The following is a 25338-nucleotide window of genomic DNA, read 5'->3' on the forward strand; positions in this document are numbered from 1 at the left end:
CATAGAAACAGAATAAGTGTTGAGGAGGACTTAGGAGTAGTGATGGGCAATGCTCTCGCTTAAGACTGACGTCACAGATCTCGAGACTCTCGCGAGAAACTCGAGACCGGTTCTCCTGTGCTGCGATTTGTGCGACGTCCCAGTAAGTACGAGTGTTAGGTCGATAGTATATGATTAGCAGTTATTGCGTGAAATAATGTTCTCATATGGAAACGTGTGTGCCGATAAATTTCGTCAAAAACCTGGGAAAGTTGTGCATGTTCAACTATGAACCCATTAACGAAAGCGAAAACAGGATGTCAGTATCTTAAACTGTTCATGACTCGTTTGATGTGACATCTTAGCTGAATAATCACGCATAATTTGTGAATAACTCTACAGCATATGGGATGTACTAGAGGCGTGCATCACCCAAACTTTAGGCGGGGCAAGATGTGTCTTGCTGCATATGCAACCATCATTACGCATGAGTCGAATCGTGCAATGTAAAATGCCTGAGTTTGCTCCAATTCTTTCGACAGGGTTGCTCTCGAGACCGATTGTCCTGTGCTCAGATCTAAGCGACGTAGTGCGAGTGTAAATTTGACGGTATATCATAAGCAGTCATTGCTTGAAATAATGTCCTTACAGTATATGGAAACGTGTGTGCCGATAAATTTTGTCAAAAGCCTGGAAACGTCGTGCATATTCAACTATGAACCCATAAGGAAAGTGAAAACAGGATGTCAGTATCTTAAACTGTTCCTTACTCGTTTGATGTGACATCTCAGCTGAATAATCATGCATAATTTGTGAATAACTGTACAGTAGATGGGGTGTACTAGAGGCGTGCGTTACTCGAACTTTAGACGGGGCAAGACGTGTCTTGCTACATATGCAACCATCATCACGCATGAGTCGAACGTGTAATCTAGAATGCCCATATTTGCTCCAATTCTTTCGACAGGGTTGCTCTCAAGACCGATTCTCCTGTGCTGAGATCTATGCGACGTCCCAGTAAGTACGAGTGTAAACTTGATGGTATATCATAAGCAGTTAATGCGTGAAATAATGTTCTCATATGGAAACGTGTGCACCGATAATTTTGGTTAAAATCCTGCTGCCTAAGTTCTGAATCGTTATTCATCATAGGCCTACAGTATACCCACGAGAAATGTTTAGAACTTATGACTTAAGAAGCGAGGCCAAATTAAATGCCTTACCATATCACGCACGTTATGAAACACAAATATCATTACTACTGTACCTCAATACGCGGCCTCTAGTCATGATGTAATTTGGCATTAGGACGACCTCTATAATCCAAGAGTTCTCGTACATGAATCATTGCTTTACTGGGTCAACTTGAATAAGAGTATTACGGCCAACTTAGTTTTATACTGAGTAATATTGGGCGCGAAAGCATTATTTATTTATTAGTTTACTCGGCTGGGTTCTTGGACCATATCACAAACAGAAGATTTGACTGCAACCTAGACGTAAACATACGTCATGAACTGCAAGGTGAAAACCAGACAATGAAGGAATAACATTTAATAATGAGGTGATAACGTAATTTACGACGCAAATGTTTCACACACATGAGACCACATACAATATTCTTTGTGTTAGAATACAACAACAACAACACCAACACCACATTTACTGTACAATATACCTCCTGATGTGAATAAACTTCTCATTAATTTAATTTATAACTAATTATGAAATTATACTGTATATGCTCCGAACATCTGCAATACATTGTCCGACCAAACTGCTCTTTGGAATGAATACCCTAATTAGTAACAATAATGCGGGCTTCTTCATCACAATGCAACTCGATTACACCGTCTCAGCCACGTAATTCTTATTCAAAAATATAAGTTTATCTTTGAGATTCCTATGCAACCTATTTCTGTGTTTATTAATCAGAAAACCAGTCTTGAAAGAAATTCCTTCACTCGGAGAGGTGTTTCCTGGGTAAAACACTTGATGTTGGATATCGGCTCTCGTTACAGCACCAGTATTGTAGAGGATTGTCTGTGCACTGAACCTAGGCTTCACCAAATTAACGCTGCATCTCTACAGCAGCATCGGCTGCAGCGTTATGGCTTCTATTTCTTGCTGCTGCTACTACGGCATCATATGTTGCCCATACTGAAAATACGTCGGATGATGATGGTGTGCATTGCTCACTGGTTGAGGTACATGACTCGATGTATTGGTCAGTAAAACCGTACACTGTGTTGTCAATACTCCACTTCGCTTGATGTTCGCCCGTGTATGGCAACGTTTTGTAACGAGGGTCGAGAATGCTCGCAGTGGCATATAGGAGATACAGTAGGTTTCAAGGTCACCTAGCTTTATACTTACGGATTCCCGCAAGTCATTCTCGAATTGCCGCGCTGCTTTTGTTTTCTCGCCTTCCCTTGACAGTGTCAAATGAAGTTGCCTGTTGATGGGTATAACTTTAGGTATCGAAATATGCTGTTCTGTTGACATCTCTGTGGTAATGTGTTCAAATGGCTGCAATATTTGGAGGGCTTCATTTAGAAGATGCTATTCTTCGTGCGACAGATATTCAATGCCTGCACGAAGAGCTGTCAGACAGGCTGCAATGCACTCCTTTGCTCCTGCAGCCTCCTAAACATTTGAAACGTACTATTCCAACGCGTTTCCAGCTCCTGAATGAGCTTGTGTTCAGGGTTTTCAAGTTGTTTTTTTTTCTCCTTAGAAGTGCAGCTGGACTTGAAGTATGAGACTATTTTTCTCCCTTTTTTCCGTACGGCTGACAACACTTCATGGCTCACAAGGATTGTCTTTGTAGCTACGTTAAGAGTGTACGCCTTGCATGATCTGTGTTGCATACCCTCACCTCCGCTAAGGAACAATTGCATAGCAGCTGTCATGTTGGCAGCATTATCCGTAACAACTGATATTACTTTTCCACCTATCCCCAGTCTGTAATTACAGTATCCAGTGCTTCACTAATATTCAACGCCGTGTGTCTCTGGGGAAATCGAAATGTTTCGAGCGGTGTACTCTGCATGGCCCGTTCGTTGTCGAGACTTGTTACGGTCATATACGATTCACAGTTCATCGATGTCCACACGTCGGTGGTCAAGGAAACATGCGCTACGGCAGCTACTTCATTTCGAACATGTTTCTCTACCTGTTCGCTGAGATGTTTTGTGTTTTTAAGTGCCGGATCATGCCAGAAGTATTTCTGCTGGCGTATTTCAGTTCTTTGGAAAAAACAACACAGCGAACTGCGCTATGTGGCGTCTCTTCAAAATAATCCCAAGTCCACGACTTACGTTGCGTTTCGGACATCATCTGAAAGGTATCACGTACAGTTAGACCAATTACGTATTGTACAGTCATATGTCGAAGTATCTGATTATGACGCGAATACTCTATATTATTGTAAGGGAGTCTTTCCTTCGTCACCGTCATGTCTGTACATACAAGCACTGGTCAAATAGGTATTGTATGTGCGGTCTGATAAATTTAGTGATAGCGATGTAGGACGTAAAGTAGCCGCAAATTTCTGTATTTAGCCCACTCATCCGTGTACTTACCGCTGCATACAATGCCAAAATGTGTATCCTTTATAACAGACCTCGGTAGAAATTAACGGCCTGGTCGCTTGCTGACACGCATTTACGGAATGGAGAACGTTCGTGGTTGGCTACTCACATACTCCACACAAACAACATTCAGCTCCGTCTACTTGTGAACCTACGACACGCTGCTCGTTGTACAATGCGGGGACAACGGTCTCGAGATCTCTCGACAATTCTCGCGAGGAATAATGCCTGCGCTAGTCTCGAGAAATCACGAGACCACGTCTCAGACTGCCCATCACTACCTAAAGCGATATTATGTTTTTCAGTGCCCGATCATCCCAGATGTACTTTTTGCTGACGTATTTTACTTCTTTTGAATAAACAACACAGCGGACTATGCTATGTGGCATCTCTTCAAAATAACTTACATCCGCGACTTACATTTGTTTCGGACATCGTCTTAACATTGTCGCGCACAATTAGACAAGATTGTACCGTCATATACCTAATTACGACGCGAATACTCTATAACATATTAAGGAATTACTTCCTCGGTCAGCAAAATATTGGTAAAAACAAGCAGTGTTAATATATTGAATGTAGGGTCTGAAAACGATGTATACCTACCTGTCTAAATAATTTGAGCAAACTCAGGCATTGTAAATTATACGTTCCACTCGTGCGTAATGGTGGTTGCATATGCAGCAAAGCACATCTCGCCTCGTCTCGAGTAATGCACGCCTTTAGTATCCAAGGGTGGTAGGTGTACCTACAGAACCCATCAGTTTCTGTACTTAGCCTATTCATTCGTGTAATTGCCTCTGCACACAATGCCAGAATGCGTCAAAATAGACACTGGTAGAAACGAACGGCCTAGTCGCTTGTCGACACGTATTTACGGAATAGAAAGGCGCATGGTTTGCTATTCACATACTCGGCATAAACAACATTCAGCTCCCTGTACCTGTAGGCCTACGACACGCTTCTGGCCACACAATGCGGGGAAAACACTCTCGAGATCTCTCGAAATTTTTCGCGAGAAATAGTGTCTGCGCTAGTCTCAAGACCTTGTCTCAGACTGTCCATCAAGTGAAGTTAAATTCCATTACTCCTGATATTGTTTTTGACATTTGCTTTACGTCGCACCGACAAAGATATGTCTTATGGCGACGATGGGACAGGAAAGGGCTAGGACTGGGAAGGAAGCGGCCGTGGCCTTAATTAAGGTACAGCCCCAGCATTTGCCTGGTGTGAAAATGGGAAACCACGGAAAACCATCTTCAGGGCTATCGACAGTGGGGTTCGAACCTACTATTTCCCGAATACTGGATACTGGCCGCACTTGATATTTTAATTTCAGGCAAACAACAAGTTTCGCACTAAGAGTTGATTTTTGATTACGTTGATTTTTTTGCTCAGTTTGTACTAATTAGATTAAAATGTATGCTTTTAGACCTACGAGTAATAAAAAACTGTAATTTGCAGTAATCGTTTTATTGTTTCCTTTATTATAAGAATATTATTAATGTACATATACGTATCTTTATATATTTTTAAATAAGATTTGGCAAGAACATTTTGAAATATTTATTTATTGTTGTCTTGATAAAGCCTAAGTAGAATAAGTGGATGGTTCGGCGGCCTCCTCCTCCCGCGGGCAATTTGAATTTTTAAACAAAGCTACGTATTTTTTGACAGCTGTCATCCGACAACAACGCATCGCTAACCTCAGTGCTACCATCTTGACGGGCCTAAACCTCACTAGCGCGAGATTTGAATTGGTAAACAAAGCCACGTGCTTTTTGACAGCTGTCATCCGCCATCTTGCATCGTTAACCTTAGTGCTGCCCTCTTTACAGCACTGCTGGTAATTTAAAATCCACATGCTTGTTGACAGCTGTCATCCGCCATCTTGCGTCGCAAACCTCAGTGCTGCACTCTTTAGCTACTACCTTTGAAGTGTGGTGGCGGCAATTTGAAAAATTCCACGTGCTCTTGTTTGGAAACAAACTCACGTGCTTTTTTGACAGCAGCCATCTTTAATCAACAGAGCATCGTGCTGCCCTCTTTAGCTACTTACCTTTGAAATGTAGTGGTGGCAATTTGAAAGCTTCCACGTGCTTTTTGACAGCAACCATCTTTAATCAACAGAGCACAGTGCTGCCATCTTTAGCTACTACCTTTGAAATGTGGTGGCGGTAATTTCCACGTGACAGCTCTCATTCGCCATCTTGCATCGCTTACCTTTGTGCTGCCTTCTTTAGCTACTACCTTTGAAACGTGGTGGTGGATAATTTGAAAAATTCTACGTTTTTTTAACAGCTGTCATCCGCCATCTTGCATCGCTTAACTCAGTGCTGCTATCTTTACGGTGCTAAACCTTATCGTGGTGGTGGGAAATTTAAAATCTACGTGCTTTTTGACAGCTGTCATCTGCTATCTTGCATCACTTACCTCAGTGCTGCTATCTTTACGGTACTAAACCTTATCGTGGTGGTGGTGGTGGGAAATGTAAAATCCACATGCTTTTTTGACAGGTATCATCCGCCATCTTGCATCGCTTACCTTAGTGCTGCTATCTGTAAGGTACTAAACCTTATCATGGCGGTGGTTGTGGTAAATTTAAAATCTACATGCTTTTTTGACAGCAGCCATCTTTAATCAACAGAGCACAGTGCTGCTATCTTTACGGCACTGCGGGTAATTTGAATAATTCCGTCAGCTGTCATCCGCCATCTTTAATCAACAAAGCATCGTGCTGCTATCTTTATCTACATACATTTAACATGTGGTGGCGGCAATTTGAAATTTTATCCAGCTGCCATCTTTAATCAACTGAGTACCGTGCATTCGCGAAACTAACCTCTCATCTACCATCTTGAAAGAGACTATCCTTAGTTTATGACAAGATGGCCTTTCCGACGCTAATTAGCTCTTAGAGGCTACTACACAAGATGGCGGCGGCTGTTATGGCTACCTCCTCCTCGGTCAAGCCATAGCTTTACCGAACATGCATCCCCAAGGCAAGAGTGTGCAGCGATAACATCATTGTGCATGTTTAGACTTATGGATTACAAAAGAAACATAACAAGACTAGAATCGAACACTGCACTCGATGTTGTTAACTTCAACATGTGATTAGAACATGTCAGGGGATACCTTTGTTCCAAGATCAGATTGAAACATAACAAGACTAGAAACGAACACTGCACTCGATATCGTTAACCTCAACATGTGATCAGAACATTGATTGATGTGTTCAGATCATTAAACAAGTGATCAAGACTAGAAACGAACACTGTACTCGATACAACACGTGTTTGGAACATGTTAGGGAATACCTTTGTTTTAAGATGATCAGATTAAAACATAACAAGACTAGTATCGAACACTGTACTCGATGTCGTTAACTTCAACATGTGATTAGAACATTGATTGATGTGTTCAAAACACTAAATAAGTGATCAAGACTAGAATAGAACATGGTACTCGACACAACATGTGTTTAGAACGTGTCAGGGGATACCTTTGTTCTACGAAAATCAGATTACAAAAGAAGTGATTGAAACATAATAAGACTAGAATCGAACACTGCACTCGATGTCATTAACCTCAACATGTGATCAGAACATTGATTGATGTGTTCAGAGCAAAAGTACAAATTCAACGATTTGCCTAGTGTAAAAATAAAAAACGATAGAAACACACTATGCACATATCGCGTAGCTAACTCGCTCAGTAAACGATATACAACTTCAATGATTTGCCTAGTGCGAAAATAAAAAACACACTATGCAGCTAACTTGCTCAGTAAATAAACGATATAGCAACACTTCAAATGATTTGCCTAGTGCGAAAATAAAAACCATACTGCGTAGCTAACTCGCTCACCGCGCAGCTAAGACGCTCAGTAATTGCAAATACACAGGTAATTGACTAGAACACTAAAATACCAATCTAAATGGTCCGTTATTGGACAACGCTGGCAACCAGAAATGAGTTAGCTGGAAAATTTATACTCATTCGGAACAATTATTTCTGATTCCCTATGGGAATCAACATCTACATCATGGAACACTAAAATACGTTATGTAAAAATAAAAAACCATACTGTGTAACCAAATCGCTCGGTTCTCGCTTAGTAATTGCAAATACATCACAACATGACTAGAACACTGATATAGGCATACACGTTACTCTTTTTTTCGAAACACACGGACAAGAATGTTGCGAGATACTACACCTGACATACTTACATGTTAAAAAATGGGAGGATGAAAAAAATAATAAATCATACATTTTTTGTATGCATGTTGTCTCCTCCAAGGTGTAAGAGAAAATGGAAGCAGTACTGTGAGTTTCTGCTACAGCTTGCTTAGAACGTGAACGGAAGTGGTATGTTATCTCAGCAAAAAATACGCATGACCTTGTTCCCGCATACACGCAAGTCAGACACTTACAGAAATAAAATGACGGATACCGCGATTCAAATCCCGGTCCTAGCATCAGGAAGGGCATCCGGCCAGATCCTTATGTTTCATGTAATTACACGTTGCCAGGAAGACTGACGATCGCGCCGGAAAGGGCTAGGAGCAGCTAGCTACCCCCCTAGCATTTGCTATTTTCAGAGCTGTTGACAGTAGGGGGTTCGAACCCGCTAACTCTATATCTTATTCACAGACCTGACAGAAGTAGCGAGAATGATTGCGGGTGCAAGATGTTGATGGTGATTCATCTCTCGGATGGGGGCGTAGTTTTGACAGAAGTTTTTTATTTTTAGAAATTATCTTCTTCAGTATTTATTTCAGTATTTAAGGACAGTTTTAATTTCCATCCTGCGTAGTAGGAAAATCCTAATAATCTACAAGCTGTAACAATCATATAACCACAATTCTATTATTTACGCGAACTTGTTGAAATTAGATACTGTTTAGAGCAGTTTAGAATTGTAGAGTACGGGGTGTAATGACGCACCTAAGTTTTATCACAAGTCACAATACAACGCAAGAAATCCTCTCCTTCCTTCTTGTAGCGACACAGGAGTCTCTGACAAACTTCCTGGTATAAAGTTTTTTGTTCCTGGTTGAGGAGACAAAAAATTCACCTGGCAGACAATTTTCTGAAATGGAGTTTATCTTGGATGATTGTTTGAACACTTCCGTAACTTATTCCTACAGCTAAAACAATTTGTGAAATTTTTATTCACTGATCTTCACCAATAATGTCACAGACAGCAACAATGCTGTCTGCAGTGATATTTCCAAATTATTTCATATTTCTTTGAAGAGATAAATGAATAGCTGAGAGAGGCAGGTCAATCAATCACTACAGGTGTAAGGACAGTGGGTGTGAGTGGGAACTGAGGAAGATGAGGGAAGAGATAGCGAGTTTGAGGGAGATAATTAGACTTGTAATGGAGGACAGGAATGAAGGTAGGTCTCTCTCAAAACAATGTACAGGATACAGTAGGTAAGCAAGAGGAAGGGGAAGGAAGGAGAGAAGACAGGTGGGGTAATTTAAGGTCAAGGAAAATGAGGGCTACGGGTTTTCCTCAGGCAGTAGGCCCAGGAGAGGTATCGGTGAGGAATCAGCATGAGTCACTGCAGGTAGATCAGCAGAGGGAAGATGGAGTTCAGGGAATTTACTGGGGTAATCACATTAACAAAATTTTAATGCAGCTTTCAGATCTCTTCATGTGGTTATGTGGAAATTTAGGGGTTGTAGTAAGGACGTCAAGGAGAGGGCATATAATTCACTGATAAGAACCCAATTAGAGTACAGTTCCAGTGTAAAGGACCCTCGTCAGGATTATTTGATTTGAGAAATGATAAGTGTAAGTGTTCGGCATGGAAAATTAATGGTAAAGTAAACTCATGAATATAAATTTGTTTGTTTTTAATTAATTTGATTAGATTTTTATGTATAAGAGCAGAATGCCAAAATCGGAACTTAAAAATATCTATTAGCATGCGAGATATGAAGACTAAGTTTTAGGTAAGGGACAGCGTGCCATTTCCGTCTGTATACGAGTGTTTGTCACTATCAGCACATTGTTTGGAATGAATAATCATGTCCAGAAAAGAGGAGCCTTATCAATTTGAAGCAAAGTGCTCAATATCTCTACTAGAAAATGGATCACCGGCATCTGTTATTCCAGAAAGACAGTGCGAACACTGTAAAGCGATGCCCACTACTGCTGAAAGTTTCTGCTGTAAAGAGAGTGAAACAATAAATGAAATGTGTGGAAGTGTGACGTGTATTGTTTTGGTACGAGAACTTTTCTAATGTTGTGTTAAATTATAATGTGTTAAATACGGCACATTGTATTCTTAAGGATAAAACAATTATCCCCTTTGTGAGGGAAAGACTGGCTATAAAAACTAATGCTAACTGGCGGTCCGCAGCCTTTCACCAGTTTGTGTACTGGGTCAATTTGAGAGAAGAGAAAAGTTGTACCATCCTGTGTAGTGTAAGCAATCCGAGAACAATATCCCCAAGGAGGTACATACGTAGGATGCCAGGCTGTAGAGGGGCAAGAACCAAAATACTTTGATTAATAACAAATTTAAAAGTATATTTAGAATTATTCCAATTACTTCGTAATATATGTAGACACATGCTTTGTAATGGGAACAGATTTTATTCCCCTCATCTTTAGCGCGGGGACAGAACCTTTTTTAGCACACGTTTTCCATTCTGTCTTAGGAGTTTGGCTTTATATTTAATCAAGTCATAGTCCTGCTCTCTGAAATGTGTCGACCATACGAAACTATGTCGAGTTGGTGAGAAATTAGTGCGACTAGTCTTTATAATACCAATATAAATGGTCCGTTATTGGACATTATAAATTTTCCAGCTAACTCATTCTTGGTTGCCAGCGTTTTGCCCTCGTGTGCTAGGGAGGGCTCATCAGTTGGTACCTAGCACACCTACCAATACGCTGGCTAGTGCATACCGTGGAGGCCATTGCGTAGGCTACTGAAGCCACCGGCAGTGCCAATGCACTAAGAGACTTTGTCTCATTATCAAAAATTGATGCCTGCTTGGCCATCAGATGATATAGATGTTGATTCCCATAGGAAATCTGAAATATTTGTCCTGAATGAGTAAATTTATAATACCAATATAAATGGTCCGTTATTGGACATTATAAATTTTGCAGCTAACTCATTCTTGGTTGCCAGCGTTTCGCCCTCGTGTGCTAGGGTGGGCTCATCAGTTGGTACCTAGCACACCTACCAGTGCCGGTGGCTTCAGTAGCCTACGCAATGGCCTCCACGGTATGCACTAGCCAGCGTATTGGTAGGTGTGCTAGGTACCAACTGATGAGCCCACCCTAGCACACGAGGGCGAAACGCTGGCAACCAAGAATGAGTTAGCTGGAAAATTTATAATGTCCAATAACGGACCATTTATATTGGTATTATAAATTTACTCATTCAGGACAAATATTTCAGATTCCCTATGGGAATCAACATCTATATCATTTGATGGCCAAGCAGGCATCAATTTTTGATAATGAGACAAAGTCTCTTAGTGCATTGGCACTGCCGGTGGCTTCAGTAGCCTACGCAATGGCCTCCACGGTATGCACTAGCCAGCGTATTGGTAGGTGTCCTAGGTACCAACTGATGAGCCCACCCTAGCACACGAGGGCGAAACGCTGGCAAACAAGAATGAGTTAGCTGGAAAATTTATAATGTCCAATAACGGACCATTTATATTGGTATTATAAATTTACTCATTCAGGACAAATATTTCAGATTCCCTATGGGAATCAACATCTATATCATCTGATGGCCAAGCAGGCATCAATTTTTGATAATGAGACAAAGTCTCTTAGTGCATTGGCACTGCCGGTGGCTTCAGTAGCCTACACAATGGCCTCCACGGTATGCACTAGCCAGCGTATTGGTAGGTGTGCTAAGTACCAACTGATGAGCCCACCCTAGCACACGAGGGCGAAACGCTGGCAACCAAGAATGAGTTAGCTGGAAAATTTATAATGTCCAATAACGGACCATTTATATTGGTATTATAAATTTACTCATTCAGGACAAATATTTCAGATTCCCTATGGGAATCAACATCTATATCATCTGATGGCCAAGCAGGCATCAATTTTTGATAATGAGACAAAGTCTCTTAGTGCATTGGCACTGCCGGTGGCTTCAGTAGCCTACGCAATGGCCTCCACGGTATGCACTAGCCAGCGTATTGGTAGGCGTGCTAGGTACCAACTGATGAGCCCACCCTAGCACACGAGGGCGAAACACTGGCAACCAAGAATGAGTTAGCTGGAAAATTTATAATGTCGAATAACGGACCATTTATATTGGTATTATAAATTTACTCATTCAGGACAAATATTTCAGATTCCCTATGGGAATCAACATCTATAGTCTTTATAACTAAAGAGATATCACTCGATTGGGGAATTTGTGAAAACGTACACAACACAATAAACCATGTTTCACTTAGGCATCATTTACAGTAGTTAAAAATATGTCAAACCAACAGTTACAGTGTCTGTTTTTTCAGGAGGTGGCTCTCAACAGTGACGTCACTCGCTCAAGCGCTATGGCCATTTTCCGCTTGTATCCCCTGAACAATATAAAATAATGTAATAGGGTTCTCAGCATGTTGATTAAAATTTAATCTTGGATTCAATGAGTAAATAAAACTCCACAATAAGTTGCCTGGGCCTTTAAAGAATTTTTTTCAAGGAACTGACCATATATTAGCTGGTTGTGAAAATGAGGAAAAGGCAAGTCATGAATTTTATGAATGCTATTTATACAAAACTGTGATGAAGAATGACCATAAAGAATTGGTAATTTTTATGTACATTTATGTTATAAGGGGATGCAATCGAAGCTAAAACACAGACATCAGAACTTCAAACATCGCAACTAAAACTGGCCTTAAAATATCATTCGAAGAGACAGAAATTATGTTCCAAAAACCATCATCATTTAAAGAAATAAGCATAAATGGTAATAAAGTCAAAATTATCACCCAATTAAAATATCTAGGAGAAGAAAAAACAAATTACCTAAATGAGAAAACCTTGATCCAAATAAGAACAAACAAGGTAGCTAAAGCATAAAAATTAACCTGGGATATCTAAAAAATAAAAATTTAAAAATATGCCCATCCATACAAACAAAACTAAAACACTGTAACAAGTTATAAAACTGGAAGCAACATCTGCAACAGCGAACCTCTTTCACCTGAATGACTAATCAAAGACTGGCAGACTCCAGAAGATGAAAGAAGAATTAGAAGAACCTGCATAAACAAAAAATACCAGAAAGATGCATTGTGGCAGATAGTACCAAACAAAGTTGTGTTATAAAGAGTTGGAACCCATTACTGATATTATGCGTAAGAGGAGAATGGGATTCTTTGAACACATAATGAGAATGCAGGATTCAAGACTTCTGAAACAACTGGTACAGTATTAAAAAAATAAAGCACCACCAGGATGGAATAGATCAGACAAATAAGAGGATCTGAGGGAAATTAGCCTTAGACAAGAGGGCACCACAGATAAGATTAAAAAAAAAAAAAAATCCAGGATACAAAGTGCGCTTCACACTCACAAGAAAGAAACTCACAACACAAATATTTTCAATATCAGAAAGGGTACAAAGATCGGAACACATGAGAAAGTACTGGGAGGACTGCAAGGTCCAAACTGTCCCTTCGAAGGGACTTGGATAGTGATCCTATGGGGTAAAAAAAGAGATATAATAAATTATGAACTATATATTGCAGAAAGTTTTTATTTTACAATTCACTTATATAAATAAAAATACATGATGTTTAAAATACTTGGTAGTCTTAAAATTGAAGACATTAGTACTGAATGATTCTTCAAAATTTTTGGTAACTTTAATCTACAAAATAGCCTACATTGCTTTGCAGAATATATCACAGTAAGAAAGAATTGAAAACATAACATAAAGCAGATAACAAAGAATTTTCACAGAACTTCTAGTATTCCCTGTGCATAATTTCACCATGCAAGTTATGAGTGGTTTAGTAGCATTCCTTCAATCAAGTCATGATGAGTATTAAATAAAGCAAGGTATGTAACACATTGCTTTGTCAAGGTTTGGCAGTCATTCTGGATCAGGTGAATCTGGCTCAGCAGAGATCACACATGTATAGACTTCTCTTTCTTGCCATTTCTGATTGTAGACCACTGGATCAAAGAACTCTGGGTTCTGCACAAAAAAAAAAAGAACTTACTTTATACTGGGAAAGCACAAGCATAATTTTTAAACTTCAGGATTTACACAAAAAAAATTCACAATTATTTACATTTAAATATAAGTTTTCATAATTTTATGCTATCATATCTATAATACGGACAACCTTTGGCAAACCTATCACCAGTGAAAGCTCCATACCATAAATATGATGTATAAAACATAAAAGATAATGGAAAATTTACAAAAGAAACACAAAAATTAAACCCATAAAATTGGCAACAGCTAAAAGAAGGACTTATTAAAGCAGCAGAACACGCAGCATCACAAACAAAAACACAAACACTGATGGTGGACAGCCAAGTGTGATGAACTCAGGAAACTCGGATAACAACCAGCTGTAAAATTAACACTGTGTCGGAGGGTAGGAAATAATCTGACTCCCTATGGCAGTTAACGACTTTCGGAGAATAAACCATTATAGGAGGGTAGTAGGCCCTCAGTAGAGAAAATTCTACTGAAATCTCACTGAAGTTAGTGCCTGTACCTGGTAATCCATGTTTAGGGGCGACCTGTGGCGAACCCATCATAATAATAGCCCAAATGAATATGAGTCAAAGTGCTTTTGTGTTGGTAGTAGAGATAAGTAGTGGGAGACTGACAAATTAAAGCATTAAGAGAGAATCAATCAATATAGAGATGTTAACAAGGAAACTGGCGGAAGTTGTAGAGTTTACAACAAAGACAAAGCACTGTTGGAAATAAGTGAAACCAAATGGAAAGGAAAAGTCAGAAAAAGAACTGAGAAGCAGTGGTAAGGTGGTTGTATGGTGGTGGTTTGGAAGCCAAAATTAAGTAGGAATTGTAATTTGACAGGACTTGAATAAATATGCTGAAACAGTACAACAGATCAGTGATAGGATAATGAAGGTCAAACTGAGGCTAAACTGGAATTGTTGACGTAACCCAAGTGCATGTTCCATATACTGGGAATATAGAAATAGACCTGGAGAAATTCCTAGAGAACCTAGAGGAACTTATAGTAGTGACAATTGGGAACATAAAAATGCAAGCAGGACAGGGAAGGGTCATGAAGAGATCATAGGAACATCTAGCTGCAGGAAGAGGAATGCAGCTAATGATACCCTGACAGATTTTTGTAGAAGAAATGATCTTATAATGGGAACACAGAGTTCAGGATAAAAGAACAGCAAAGAAATAACAAGGTGCAGCTGGGACAACACTGCCAAGAAACTACTAAAATACAGAAAAGTAATAAGAAACAACTTGATAGTGACAAACGTCATAGCTATGCCAGATGCATCATTTGAAGATCGCACAGCAGTGATAGCTAAATTCTGCTTTAGATTAAAAGACAGAATTAAGACAGACAATGATAAGGACATATGAACTATGCTACAGTGAGAGAAAGGAAGAGTTCCAGGACAAGTTGAAACAAAGAATGCCGAAGGAAGTAGCAAGGAATATAGAAGAATAGACATCATTTAAAACAGCTATGGTGAAATGTCCAGAAGAAACATGGAAGTACATCTGGATGAAAGAAGGACTAAGATATATTATGGTGGAATGATAGGATTAAAGCTGAATAGAAAAGGGTGAGGGAACATAGGACAGCTGAGGAGGAAGCAGATCATGAAAAAGAACTGTGCGAAAAAACAAGGAGAGAAAAAGGAAAGTTGGCTTGATTTTACAGTAGGGATCTCATTCGTCCCATTTTTCCCGAGATGGCCCCATTTTGTTACCAGAAGTCCCATCGTTCCAAAACATTTTTTGGAATGAAAAAATGCCCAGCTTTTTCTTGATCTCAAAATGGGGCTTTCCTTGCAAGTATCCTACTGAATTCTAGGGGCATTTGATCACAATTCTCTCTGAACAGCACTGTATTAATAATTCTTCATACAAATAACGATAGGATGATAGTGCTAATGGTGATCAAACATTTCTTTGACCATAAGTGGCTTATCGCTTAGTCAAACATCAATATGGAGATGCTAGCATCCTGACCAATATGTTCTAGTGTCCATGATGTACACTCTGGTTGTGATTGGATCATTGCGATGTAATACTTTGTGTTCCTGTTGTGTATGACTGTGATGTATGTTCTAACAATAGTGGTATTAGTTTGTGACAAAAAAGGTTTCTTTATCTATCATCATGCCAAGGTGAAAGTGTTCCATGAATGAAAAAGGAAGACAATTTCCATTTATTAAAGGATAGGGAAAAACGTAGAATGCAACTTGTGTGAATAACGTAGAATGCAACTTGTGTAATGCTAAATTCTACACTGGGCACAGTGGAAAATCAGACACAGTAATCCATGTGAAATCAAAAATGGATGGAGTTGTTCTTGACAGTAGGATCTCAAAAAAGCAGTATTAGGGAGTAGCATACCTACATGTAAAAACAATGGGTGAAAAAAAAAAAAAAAATAATAATAATAATAATAATAATAATAATGTTATTGGCTTTACTTCCCACTAAGTACTTTTATGGTTTTCGAAGACGCCAAGGTGCCATAATTTAGTCCTGCAGGAGTTCTTTTACGTGCCAGTAAATCTACTGATACGAGGCTGACGTATCTGAGCTCCCTCTTCAGGAGGTAAGAGTGTGTAGATCTTCCATGACCTATCCTCAGCCTTCATAAAACTATGGCCTCTCTGCATGAAGGCCGGAGAGCTAGCCACTCTGATTCCCAGGATGCCAAAATGGTTCGACGTAGCTGTGAACAAACATCCGTAGCAAGTACGTTCATAAGTGGAGGTGGTAAAGGTGCAGCTTCATCTGCAAGTTCATTTCCTGCAATCCCAATGTGGATTGGTGCCAGCATCACTCAACCTGGCTAGAAGGTCATGAATCCGCTGCACCAGTCGGTGCTGCGGGAAACAGGTGTCAATAGAGTGCAGAAAAGTCAATGAGTTGGTACATGTACAAGGAAGTGGTCTCTTTCATCACCCAGTGCAAACTGCAACGCTTCTAAAACGGCGAAAAGCTCCACAGTAAACAAGCTACACACAATGGGAAGCGAGATCGTGCTAATATCTTCAGAGATGATGAAAGAGCATCCTATATTTTCCCTGATCTTAAAACCATCTGTAAAGACATGTCACGCGACCGGATACTGGTGAACGAAGTCCTGGAAATACCTCTGATGAACAGAGGCGTCCATGTTCACCTTGGGTCCACGGAGTAGATCTAGCCGTATATTCAGCCGCGCAACTAGCCATGGAGGTACTTCGCTATGGATCCGCTCAAGACAATCGTCGATAGCCACATCTAACTCACGACACAAGCTATCAAAGTCTATAAATATGAAAATTTTAATGGTCTATATTGGTCCACATTGACTACTTACAGTGATAAACTTACTGCAATGAATAAACAGGAGATCAATAATCTGCCTTGTCAATACTACTCAAAAAAATTATTTAATATATGCTAATTACTTGTACATGTTTCGAGAACATATCGTTCTCTTCTTCAGCGAAAGTATTTCACAATTTCAGTGACTTGATGTCCGACTTGTTGGCTGAATGGTCAGAGTACTGGCCTTTGGTTCAGAGGGTCCCAGGTTTGATTCCTGGCTGGGTCGGGGATTTTAACCTCCATTGGTTAATTCCAGTGGCTGGGTATTAGTGCTGTCCCCAACATCCCTGCAACTCACACACCACACATAACACTATCCTCCACCACAATAACACACAGTTACCTACACAGGGTAGATGCCGCCCACCCTCATCGGAGGGTCTGCCTTACAAGGGCTGCACTCGGCTAGTAATAGCACACGAAATTATTATAGTGACTTGATTAGAATAAACAGATGTTCAATTATTATCGTAACATTACTTAAACAATTGAAATATAGCTATTACATAATTTGTACTTTTTCATCTTCAGAGATCTTAAACCAATAAAATGGTCCACTCAGATAACACTGAACACTTGTTCTTCTGAAAATGTCAATGCAAATCAGCTGTGGTAACCAATGTAATATGGTTGTGACTTCTTAATTCTTACTGGAAGATTTTTTGTTCCGAACCTCGATGGGGATGATAGTCATAGACTCATTACTATTTAATTTTCTTTTTTTCAACACATGAGTTTGCCAATTTGAACAATGAGTTTTCTTCTGCTAAAATTTCATTAAAATTTAATCACTGTTACCTTTTTGTGTCAAGCATATAAACAATTTCTCCAAGATATTCATACAATGTTCTTTCTGAACTGTATTCCTGAAACATGTACGAGTAATTAACATATATTAAATCATTCTTCGATTACCGTATTTACGCAAATAACCCCGCACATTTTTTAGAATTTTGATGGATGAAATTGGGGTGCGGGTTTTATTTGCGTCAACGTTGGCATTTATTTTGTTCAATATGAGCCTTCCTAAAGTTAGGGTGCAGGGATTATTCGGTGGTGGGGATTATTCGCGTAAATACGGTAGTATTGACAAGGCGGATTCTTTATCTCCTGTTTATTCAGTGCAGTAAGTTTGTCACAAGCTATCAATTCAAATCTCAACTGGCCGTGTGGCATTTAGCGGTTTCGGTACCTCTGGTGGTATAGGGTACTAAATATGCACCGATAACCTGGGTGTTGTGGCATTCACGAATTTTGGCAGTGCACATGATAAGTATCTGGTGCCGTCTTATTTGTAAAGGTTGAACTCCAGATCCGGCAAATAGGCTGGGAATGGGGCTAGTAGAGAAAGCTCTGGTAGCCAACCTAACTCCACTATGGTGAATACTATCAAAAAGTTTCAGTGTAGATCTTGATGTTGAACCATGAAAAGCACTACCATAGTCCATTTGGTATAGAATTGTGGCCGCATAAAAACGTAACAGCACTGGACGGTCAGCCCCCAGGAGGTGCTGCTGAGAAACTGATGGATGTGGGGCTGCCATGTTAGTTCTTATCAAAATGGAGACCCAGGAACCTGCAGATGTCTACCACTGTTAGACATTGGGTGGTGTGATAAATAAAAATGAGCATGCACTCTTTACTTGCAAATTTAGAGCAGGCACAATCATAAATAGGAAAGGAATTCCACCTTATCAATACTTGTTTATTATAATTGTTATACAGTACCGGTTTCAACCCCCAATTTCAGGTCATCCTCAGCTGAACAATATACTCACATATAGTACATCAAGCAATGATTGATATTACTTTGTCTGAGGATTACCATATGATTTTATCAATATCACAGCACAATATTACTCGATTTTAACATAAAACAACAAGATTCAACACACAGCAGAGATGTATACATAAATTTTATCATCGTTGTAACTACCCGCTTGGAACTCATTTTTAAATTTCAGATAGTGTTTTATGCTATGCACATATATGAAGACAAGTATCTTTTATATAAATAATAGGACAATTTTACAAGCAAATAATTTAAGCTCAAAAGCATCAACCAAATGCACAACCATGACAAAAGACTCAAATACAGAAGACAACTGATGAACTGGGTATATGCAAGATACGAACATTTATGTGCATGAAGTGTTCTTATATATATTGTTTTTAGCCATGTATACTTATAAATTAGCTTTAAGTTAAGATAGTGTTGTACCAACCAATTTTAAGTTTAAAGTATGTTATTATAGACATATACTTGCAGTCACACACAGTGGCACACGTCAGTTCCCAACTTGACATGCCGCACTTGGACGTATTCAAACATTTGTTGTCATATGGCATTCCCCAGACAAAGTAATCATTGCTTGATGTACTATATAAGAGTGTATTGTTCAGCTGAGGATGACTCGAAATTGGGGGTCGAAACTGGTATTGTAGTATAATAATTATAATAAACAAGTATTGGTAAGACGGAATTCCTTTCCTATTTATAATTGTGTAGTTCGTCAATACGGGTATGAAGATTATAGATTAAGATTTAGAGTAGGCACTCGCAGTGAGGTGAATAAAAACTGCTGGTCGGTAGCAGTCACTCACAGCATACTTGTGACCTTGAGCACACACTCAAGTCCCTCGAGCAGCAGAGTGGGCGCTCCAGATTTCTGGTGAATAAAGATAAAACTGGCATTCATTCCAGTAAGTGCTTGCTCATGTTTCCTGGACCTAATTCAGTAGGTGAAGCAAATGATAGTGTCAAGTTCAATAGCATGGCAGAGTTTATGGTGGTGGCTAATCAGAAAAGAAAATGTTATAAACTTCGCAGAGAATCATCTCAACTTGATTACAAAGTGTTATATAGGTCCAGTAAGGAGCATGCTGAATGGATAGTGGAGCATTTCCTTGGGGACTCCGAAGAAACAAGAGGTGGTGCACTAACAAACAAAGAAAACAAGAATCTTCTTACGTTATGTTGGTGACCCTGGGTTTCAGAGTGGAGTTGGTGAAGACATCTCGGAGTACTGTGTCAAAAACATTTTCGCAGGTTTTGACATGAATAGAAATGAAAGCAGATTATTAGATAAAATTTCAACAAATGTTGCTCAGATGCAGGAAGCGCAGGGTAAGTGGCAAGAACGTTTTAGCTTCACTTATGCTACCAATATAAATGGCCCGTTATTGGACATTATAAACTTTCCAGCTAACTCATTCCTGGTTGCCAACATACGGGGTCGAAACTGCCTGCAGCCTTCAGTAATGAGCCGCTCTATAAAATTCGGGTTCTCCGGCTCCTGTACATAGGCTCTTTTCTTTAAATAACGCCAGAGGAAAAAATCTAGTGGAATAAGGTCAGGTGATCTAGCCGGCCATGTGATGGGACTCCCTCATCCAACAATTCATCCCAAATATGTCCTGTGCAAATGGTTTCGTACTGCCAATGATCAGTGTGGTGAAGTAACAAAATAAAATGTTAATTAAGGTCACCCTAATCAATACTTGTATTACTCATAAATTACAACTGGTGGAGGAGCTCCATCCTGTTGTCGTGAGCGCCGATTCGCAACGCGTCCGTCTGTGGGTAATTATGGAGTGAGCGCATCGAACGGGGTTCGATCTGTGACCTCCCAGTCAGAATCTCTAATAATCATGAGTAAGTGCAACATATAAAGAGAAGATAATGCAGAAACAGTGGAAGTCAGTGATCAATTGTAAATTAAATATCAGTGCAGTGAATAAGTGCAGAATTAAAATTATAATTAAAAGCATTCTTACATCTAGTCTCAACTTGAAACATTCAGTGAGCCAGGGAGTGAAGCAATCTTGAGCAATCAGAATAGTTGTCAAGGAATGTAGTAAACAGAGCAGGTCATGGTTTGGAGCTCAAATTGGGTGGACAAGCATGTTTTTGGTCATGTAGGAATGTGCCCTGTAAACTAAGAACGCATTTAGTGGTGCAACAATTCCTTCTAGAAGGATTCTGTGGAAGGTTACCAGTCAAATGTATGTACAGGAGATGGGTAGGGCCACACTTGAAGTACGGTAACCAATAGCAAGCTAACAAGTCAGTGATGTTAGAGAACACTGTAGTAGGGGATGACTTGTTCTAGAAACTCAGAGAAGTGATAAAAGGGAGTGACAAGAGAGACTCGTGGTCATTCTGGTCAATTGGCAGAGAGCCGTCACCCTGTAGAAAATAGTTAGTGAAGATAACAGTTTGCGGAGTTAGTCAGATCAGGCACCAGCTGAGCCTGCCAATCAGTAGAACTGGTTAGCTGTGTCTCACAGGGTAAAGCACAAAGACAGTGCGTAGAGAACTCACTGAGTGACTAAGGAGACTGTAGCTTCAGTTCGCGTTCACCTTAGAAAGAGTTTTGTGTTTGAGTCTTGAACTCACCAGGGAAGAATCCAGAGGAGCCTTACAGCAAGGAATCAAGAGAGAAGCAAAAAGAAAGAAGCTTCAAAACCCGAGATAAGTATCAACTAGTTAAAAGAGACTTTAAAGACTAAAGAAAAATTATGTTTTATAGTGAACCGTAGAGGTGTGTGTGTCCCAAGAAGTCAGAGACTGACAAACTGATTATTTAAAATCAATTTTGATAGGAGAATAATTGCAGGTGTGCTGTAAGTGTTTTTGTAAATGGTGTATTTGAAAATCTATTTAGAATAAATTAGAGTAAGAGTTTCATGGTGTCAGAAAGTGTTTAATTTAAGGTCAATATTATCATTTGTTCCCGAAGTTCCTAACATGTCACCATTCTAGAACACGACAGGTGGACTTAAAATTTTGGTGTCAGATTCTGGGGGAACTAATTAGTTAGGCTGAAGTAATAACCTATCTAATTAAGCTTGTACATGTTCCAGAAAGATCAAGTATTACGAGACCAGTGGTGAAAGAAAAGGAAGTATTTAGCAGCAAAACACTTTGAGGCACCATCAGAAATAATTACCAGCAGTAGCAGCCTAGCTCCGAGTCCTGTTTTATTCAACAGAAGGGTGAGTCAAATTCCTAGTTCATAATGGAAGGGTCAGAACTGTAACAGATTTCGGATATGTATTGTATTGTACTTAGACACTTATCAAGTTACCTTTTGATCAAAACTAATTATCATGATTATTTTGGTTCATCGGAATTGAACCGTACGGATCCGCCACTGTAGCACTAGCATTCAGAAGGTATGCTGTCGAGATTGTACTGCCATCTAGCAGCAATATCCAAACTTAACTCAGCTTCGTTTTTCTCCATGCATTAACGACAATTGAGTGATTGGCAATTATCATTACGAATTGATTTGTACAAGAAGGATCGACTCTCGCTGTTGCGGCTGGACTTTTGGAATATATTTGAGCAGAAGAAAGAGGAAAAATGTTAACCTTTGATCCGGGGTGATTGTATCACCATATGGCAATACGCCAAATTTCTTTGATTTATTTTCCTTTTCATCATTGATATCTGCAAGTAGCATTTCTGTTCTTGTTGGTCCCGAAACTACCATGAAGTGACAAGCCCTAATGACGACTGATTCTTACTAAATGGTTTTGGAATATATTCATCTAAATCGTGTTATGTAAACTTTTATTACCTTTGAAAGTGAGAAATTATTTGGACAAAAGGAATCCGTAATTTAAGGTTATCTTGTTGAGAAATAATTACCGTACCAGTATTTTGTGGGGCTTCGATGTAATGATTTGTAGGATTATTTGGTTTGATAATCATTCTGAGAACGTTTTCTTAAAGGTAATTCATACATCAAAAGATGTTTTAGTAACAAATATGTGTCCCGAACTACATTTAGAAATGAGAATCCTTATCACTTACGTCTGGGGTAATTCAACCAGTTATATCTTAAATATCCTATTATCCATAGTAAAGTGTGAAATAAGGTGAATGTAAGGGTTGAAAATTGTTTCTGATGACTAGTTCTGTCTCGGGTAGGTAAGTGTTTGGGGAGCCACCTCCTCTTCTTCTTTTCCTGCCGCTTTTCCCACACCTGTGGGGTCGCGGATGCGAACTGCGTCGCACATGTGGATTTGGCCCTGTTTTACGGCCGGATGCCCTTCCTGACGCCAACCCTCTATGGAGGGATGTAAGCACTATTGCGTGTTTCTGTGGTGGTTGGTAGTGTAGTATGTTGTCTGAATATGATGAGGAGAGTGTTGGGACGGACATATACACCCAGTCCCCGAGCCAGAAGAATTAATCAGAAGCGATTAAAATCCCCGACCCGGCCGGGAATCGAACCCGGGACCCTCTGAACCGAAGGCCAGTACGGTTTGGGGAGCCACCATTTTGGTTTATTTGGTCACGTTACCTCGTTGCTATGGTGACATTCATAACTTTGTGTGGGGGTGTATGCTGTGTTTGACTTGACATTTGAATGCTCCAATTCTTGACATCTGACTTGCGGTAATTGTGTTTTTTTTGCTTTATGTCGCACCGACACAGATAGGTCTTCAAAAAATCAAATCAAATCAAAATCTCTTTATTTGCAAATGAGGTGTCTACCTTGGTGGCAAATGGTACACTAAAATACATTATTGTCAAGCACTAAATATTAAATTAACAAGAGAAGAAAATTTTTCCTATAATACAATATTATATAATTTACGCTAACAATGTTTTCTATTAAACACACAGCTCATCCTTAATAAATTTATACTGTTTACAAAATTCTACTTATAATATCTCCTGTACTACTTACAAATATAGTCAACTGATATACAGTATGTGGAATTACTTCAAATGATACTATACAACTGGTATAACATTAATATATACATTGCATTTTTTTTTTTTTTTTTTTACCCATTCTGGATCCTAAGTAGCATAACGACCTGCTGCGTCTTAACCAGAGCCCCTTTTGCCACCACTTTTCAGAGTTCCTGAAGGGCCTTCACAGCTACCGTAGCGGTCCCAGGGCCCTCGAAGTCCCCACTGTACTTCACCCCTACAGGCAGTCCCCTACTTTGGCTGTCCAAACTCCTTAGACCAGGGGATGGAATTAATTTATTCACACACATTTTTTTTTATTTACGATAACCTGCACTGGTCGAATGCCCTCTAACACTTCATTTATTTTCTCTGTTGCTGTTTATTCTCTTCTTGAATATCTGTACAGATTTTGGAAAAGGATCAAACACTACCCCTGGTAAACTGTTCCACTCCTTCACACCCTTCCCAATGAATGAAAATTTACACCAATCGCTTCTGCTAAAATTCCTTCTAATTTTATATTTGTGGTCAGTCCTGCCGATATAATTATTTTCCAACTGAAGCCTCTCACGGATATCTCCCCATGCTTCTTCTCCTGTATAGGCTCTATATAATCCTGTAAGTCTAGTTTTCTCCCTTCTCTTACTTAAAGTTTCCCACCCAAGTTCTTTTAACATTTCTGATACACTACTCTTTCTCCTGAAATCCCCTGTTACAAATCTTGCTGCTTTCCTCTGCACACTATCTATTTCTTTTATTAGGTATTCTTGGTGCGGATCCCAAACACTGTTTGCATATTCCAATAATGGACGAACCATACTCAAGTAACTTTTTTCTTTTAATTCTTTGTTGCATCCTTTAAGTAGCCTCATTATGACATGTAATGATCTGTATGCTTTCCCAACAATGTCATCAATATGACCCTTCCAGTGCAAATTACTTTCAAATCTCACACCTAAGTATTTGCACTTGCCATCTTTTGGGATAACTACCTCATCCAAAGTATATTCAAATTCAGTTTTAAAGCTCCTGTTTGTAAAAGTTGTAACAGTTGATTTGCCTCCATTAACCTTCATATTATTTTCTTCAACCCATTGTTGGATACTTTCAAGGTCCCTTTGTAATTCTGAACAATCCTCAATGTTGTTTATTTCTCTATAAACAATTATGTCATCTGCATACAATCTTATTTTTGATGTTATATTGTTCCCTAAATCATTTGCGTATATTAAGAAAAGTAACGGACCGATTATACTACCCTGTGCAATTCCCTTCCAGACTTTCTCTTCCTGAGATACATTATTTCCTACTTTGACTTTCTGAACCCTTGAATTTAGAAATGCTTTTATCCAACGTGTAACCCTTACGTCCAATCCTATTCCCTCCAATTTCTTTAATAATATTCCATGTTCCACTCTATCAAAGGCTTTGGAAAGATCTATGGCTATGCAATCTAACTGACCTCCTGAAT

General features: G+C 39.4%; 1 protein-coding gene across 4 annotated transcripts in view; it reads right to left on the minus strand.

Annotated features, from left to right (window-relative positions):
- Positions 1–13323: 13323 nt before the first annotated feature.
- Positions 13324–25338, minus strand: part of mxt (Eukaryotic translation initiation factor mextil) — a 425214-nt gene continuing 413199 nt past the window's right edge. For all 4 annotated transcript variants that reach the window (XM_067145489.2, XM_067145488.2, XM_067145487.2 and 1 more), the window contains one exon: positions 13324–13783. In XM_067145489.2, coding sequence (XP_067001590.1) covers positions 13679–13783 — 105 coding nt within the window. In that variant the 3' untranslated portion in view covers positions 13324–13678. The remainder of the gene's footprint in view (positions 13784–25338) is intronic.

Source organism: Anabrus simplex, chromosome 4, assembly GCF_040414725.1.
Source record: "Anabrus simplex isolate iqAnaSimp1 chromosome 4, ASM4041472v1, whole genome shotgun sequence".
Taxonomy (NCBI): domain Eukaryota; kingdom Metazoa; phylum Arthropoda; class Insecta; order Orthoptera; family Tettigoniidae; genus Anabrus; species Anabrus simplex.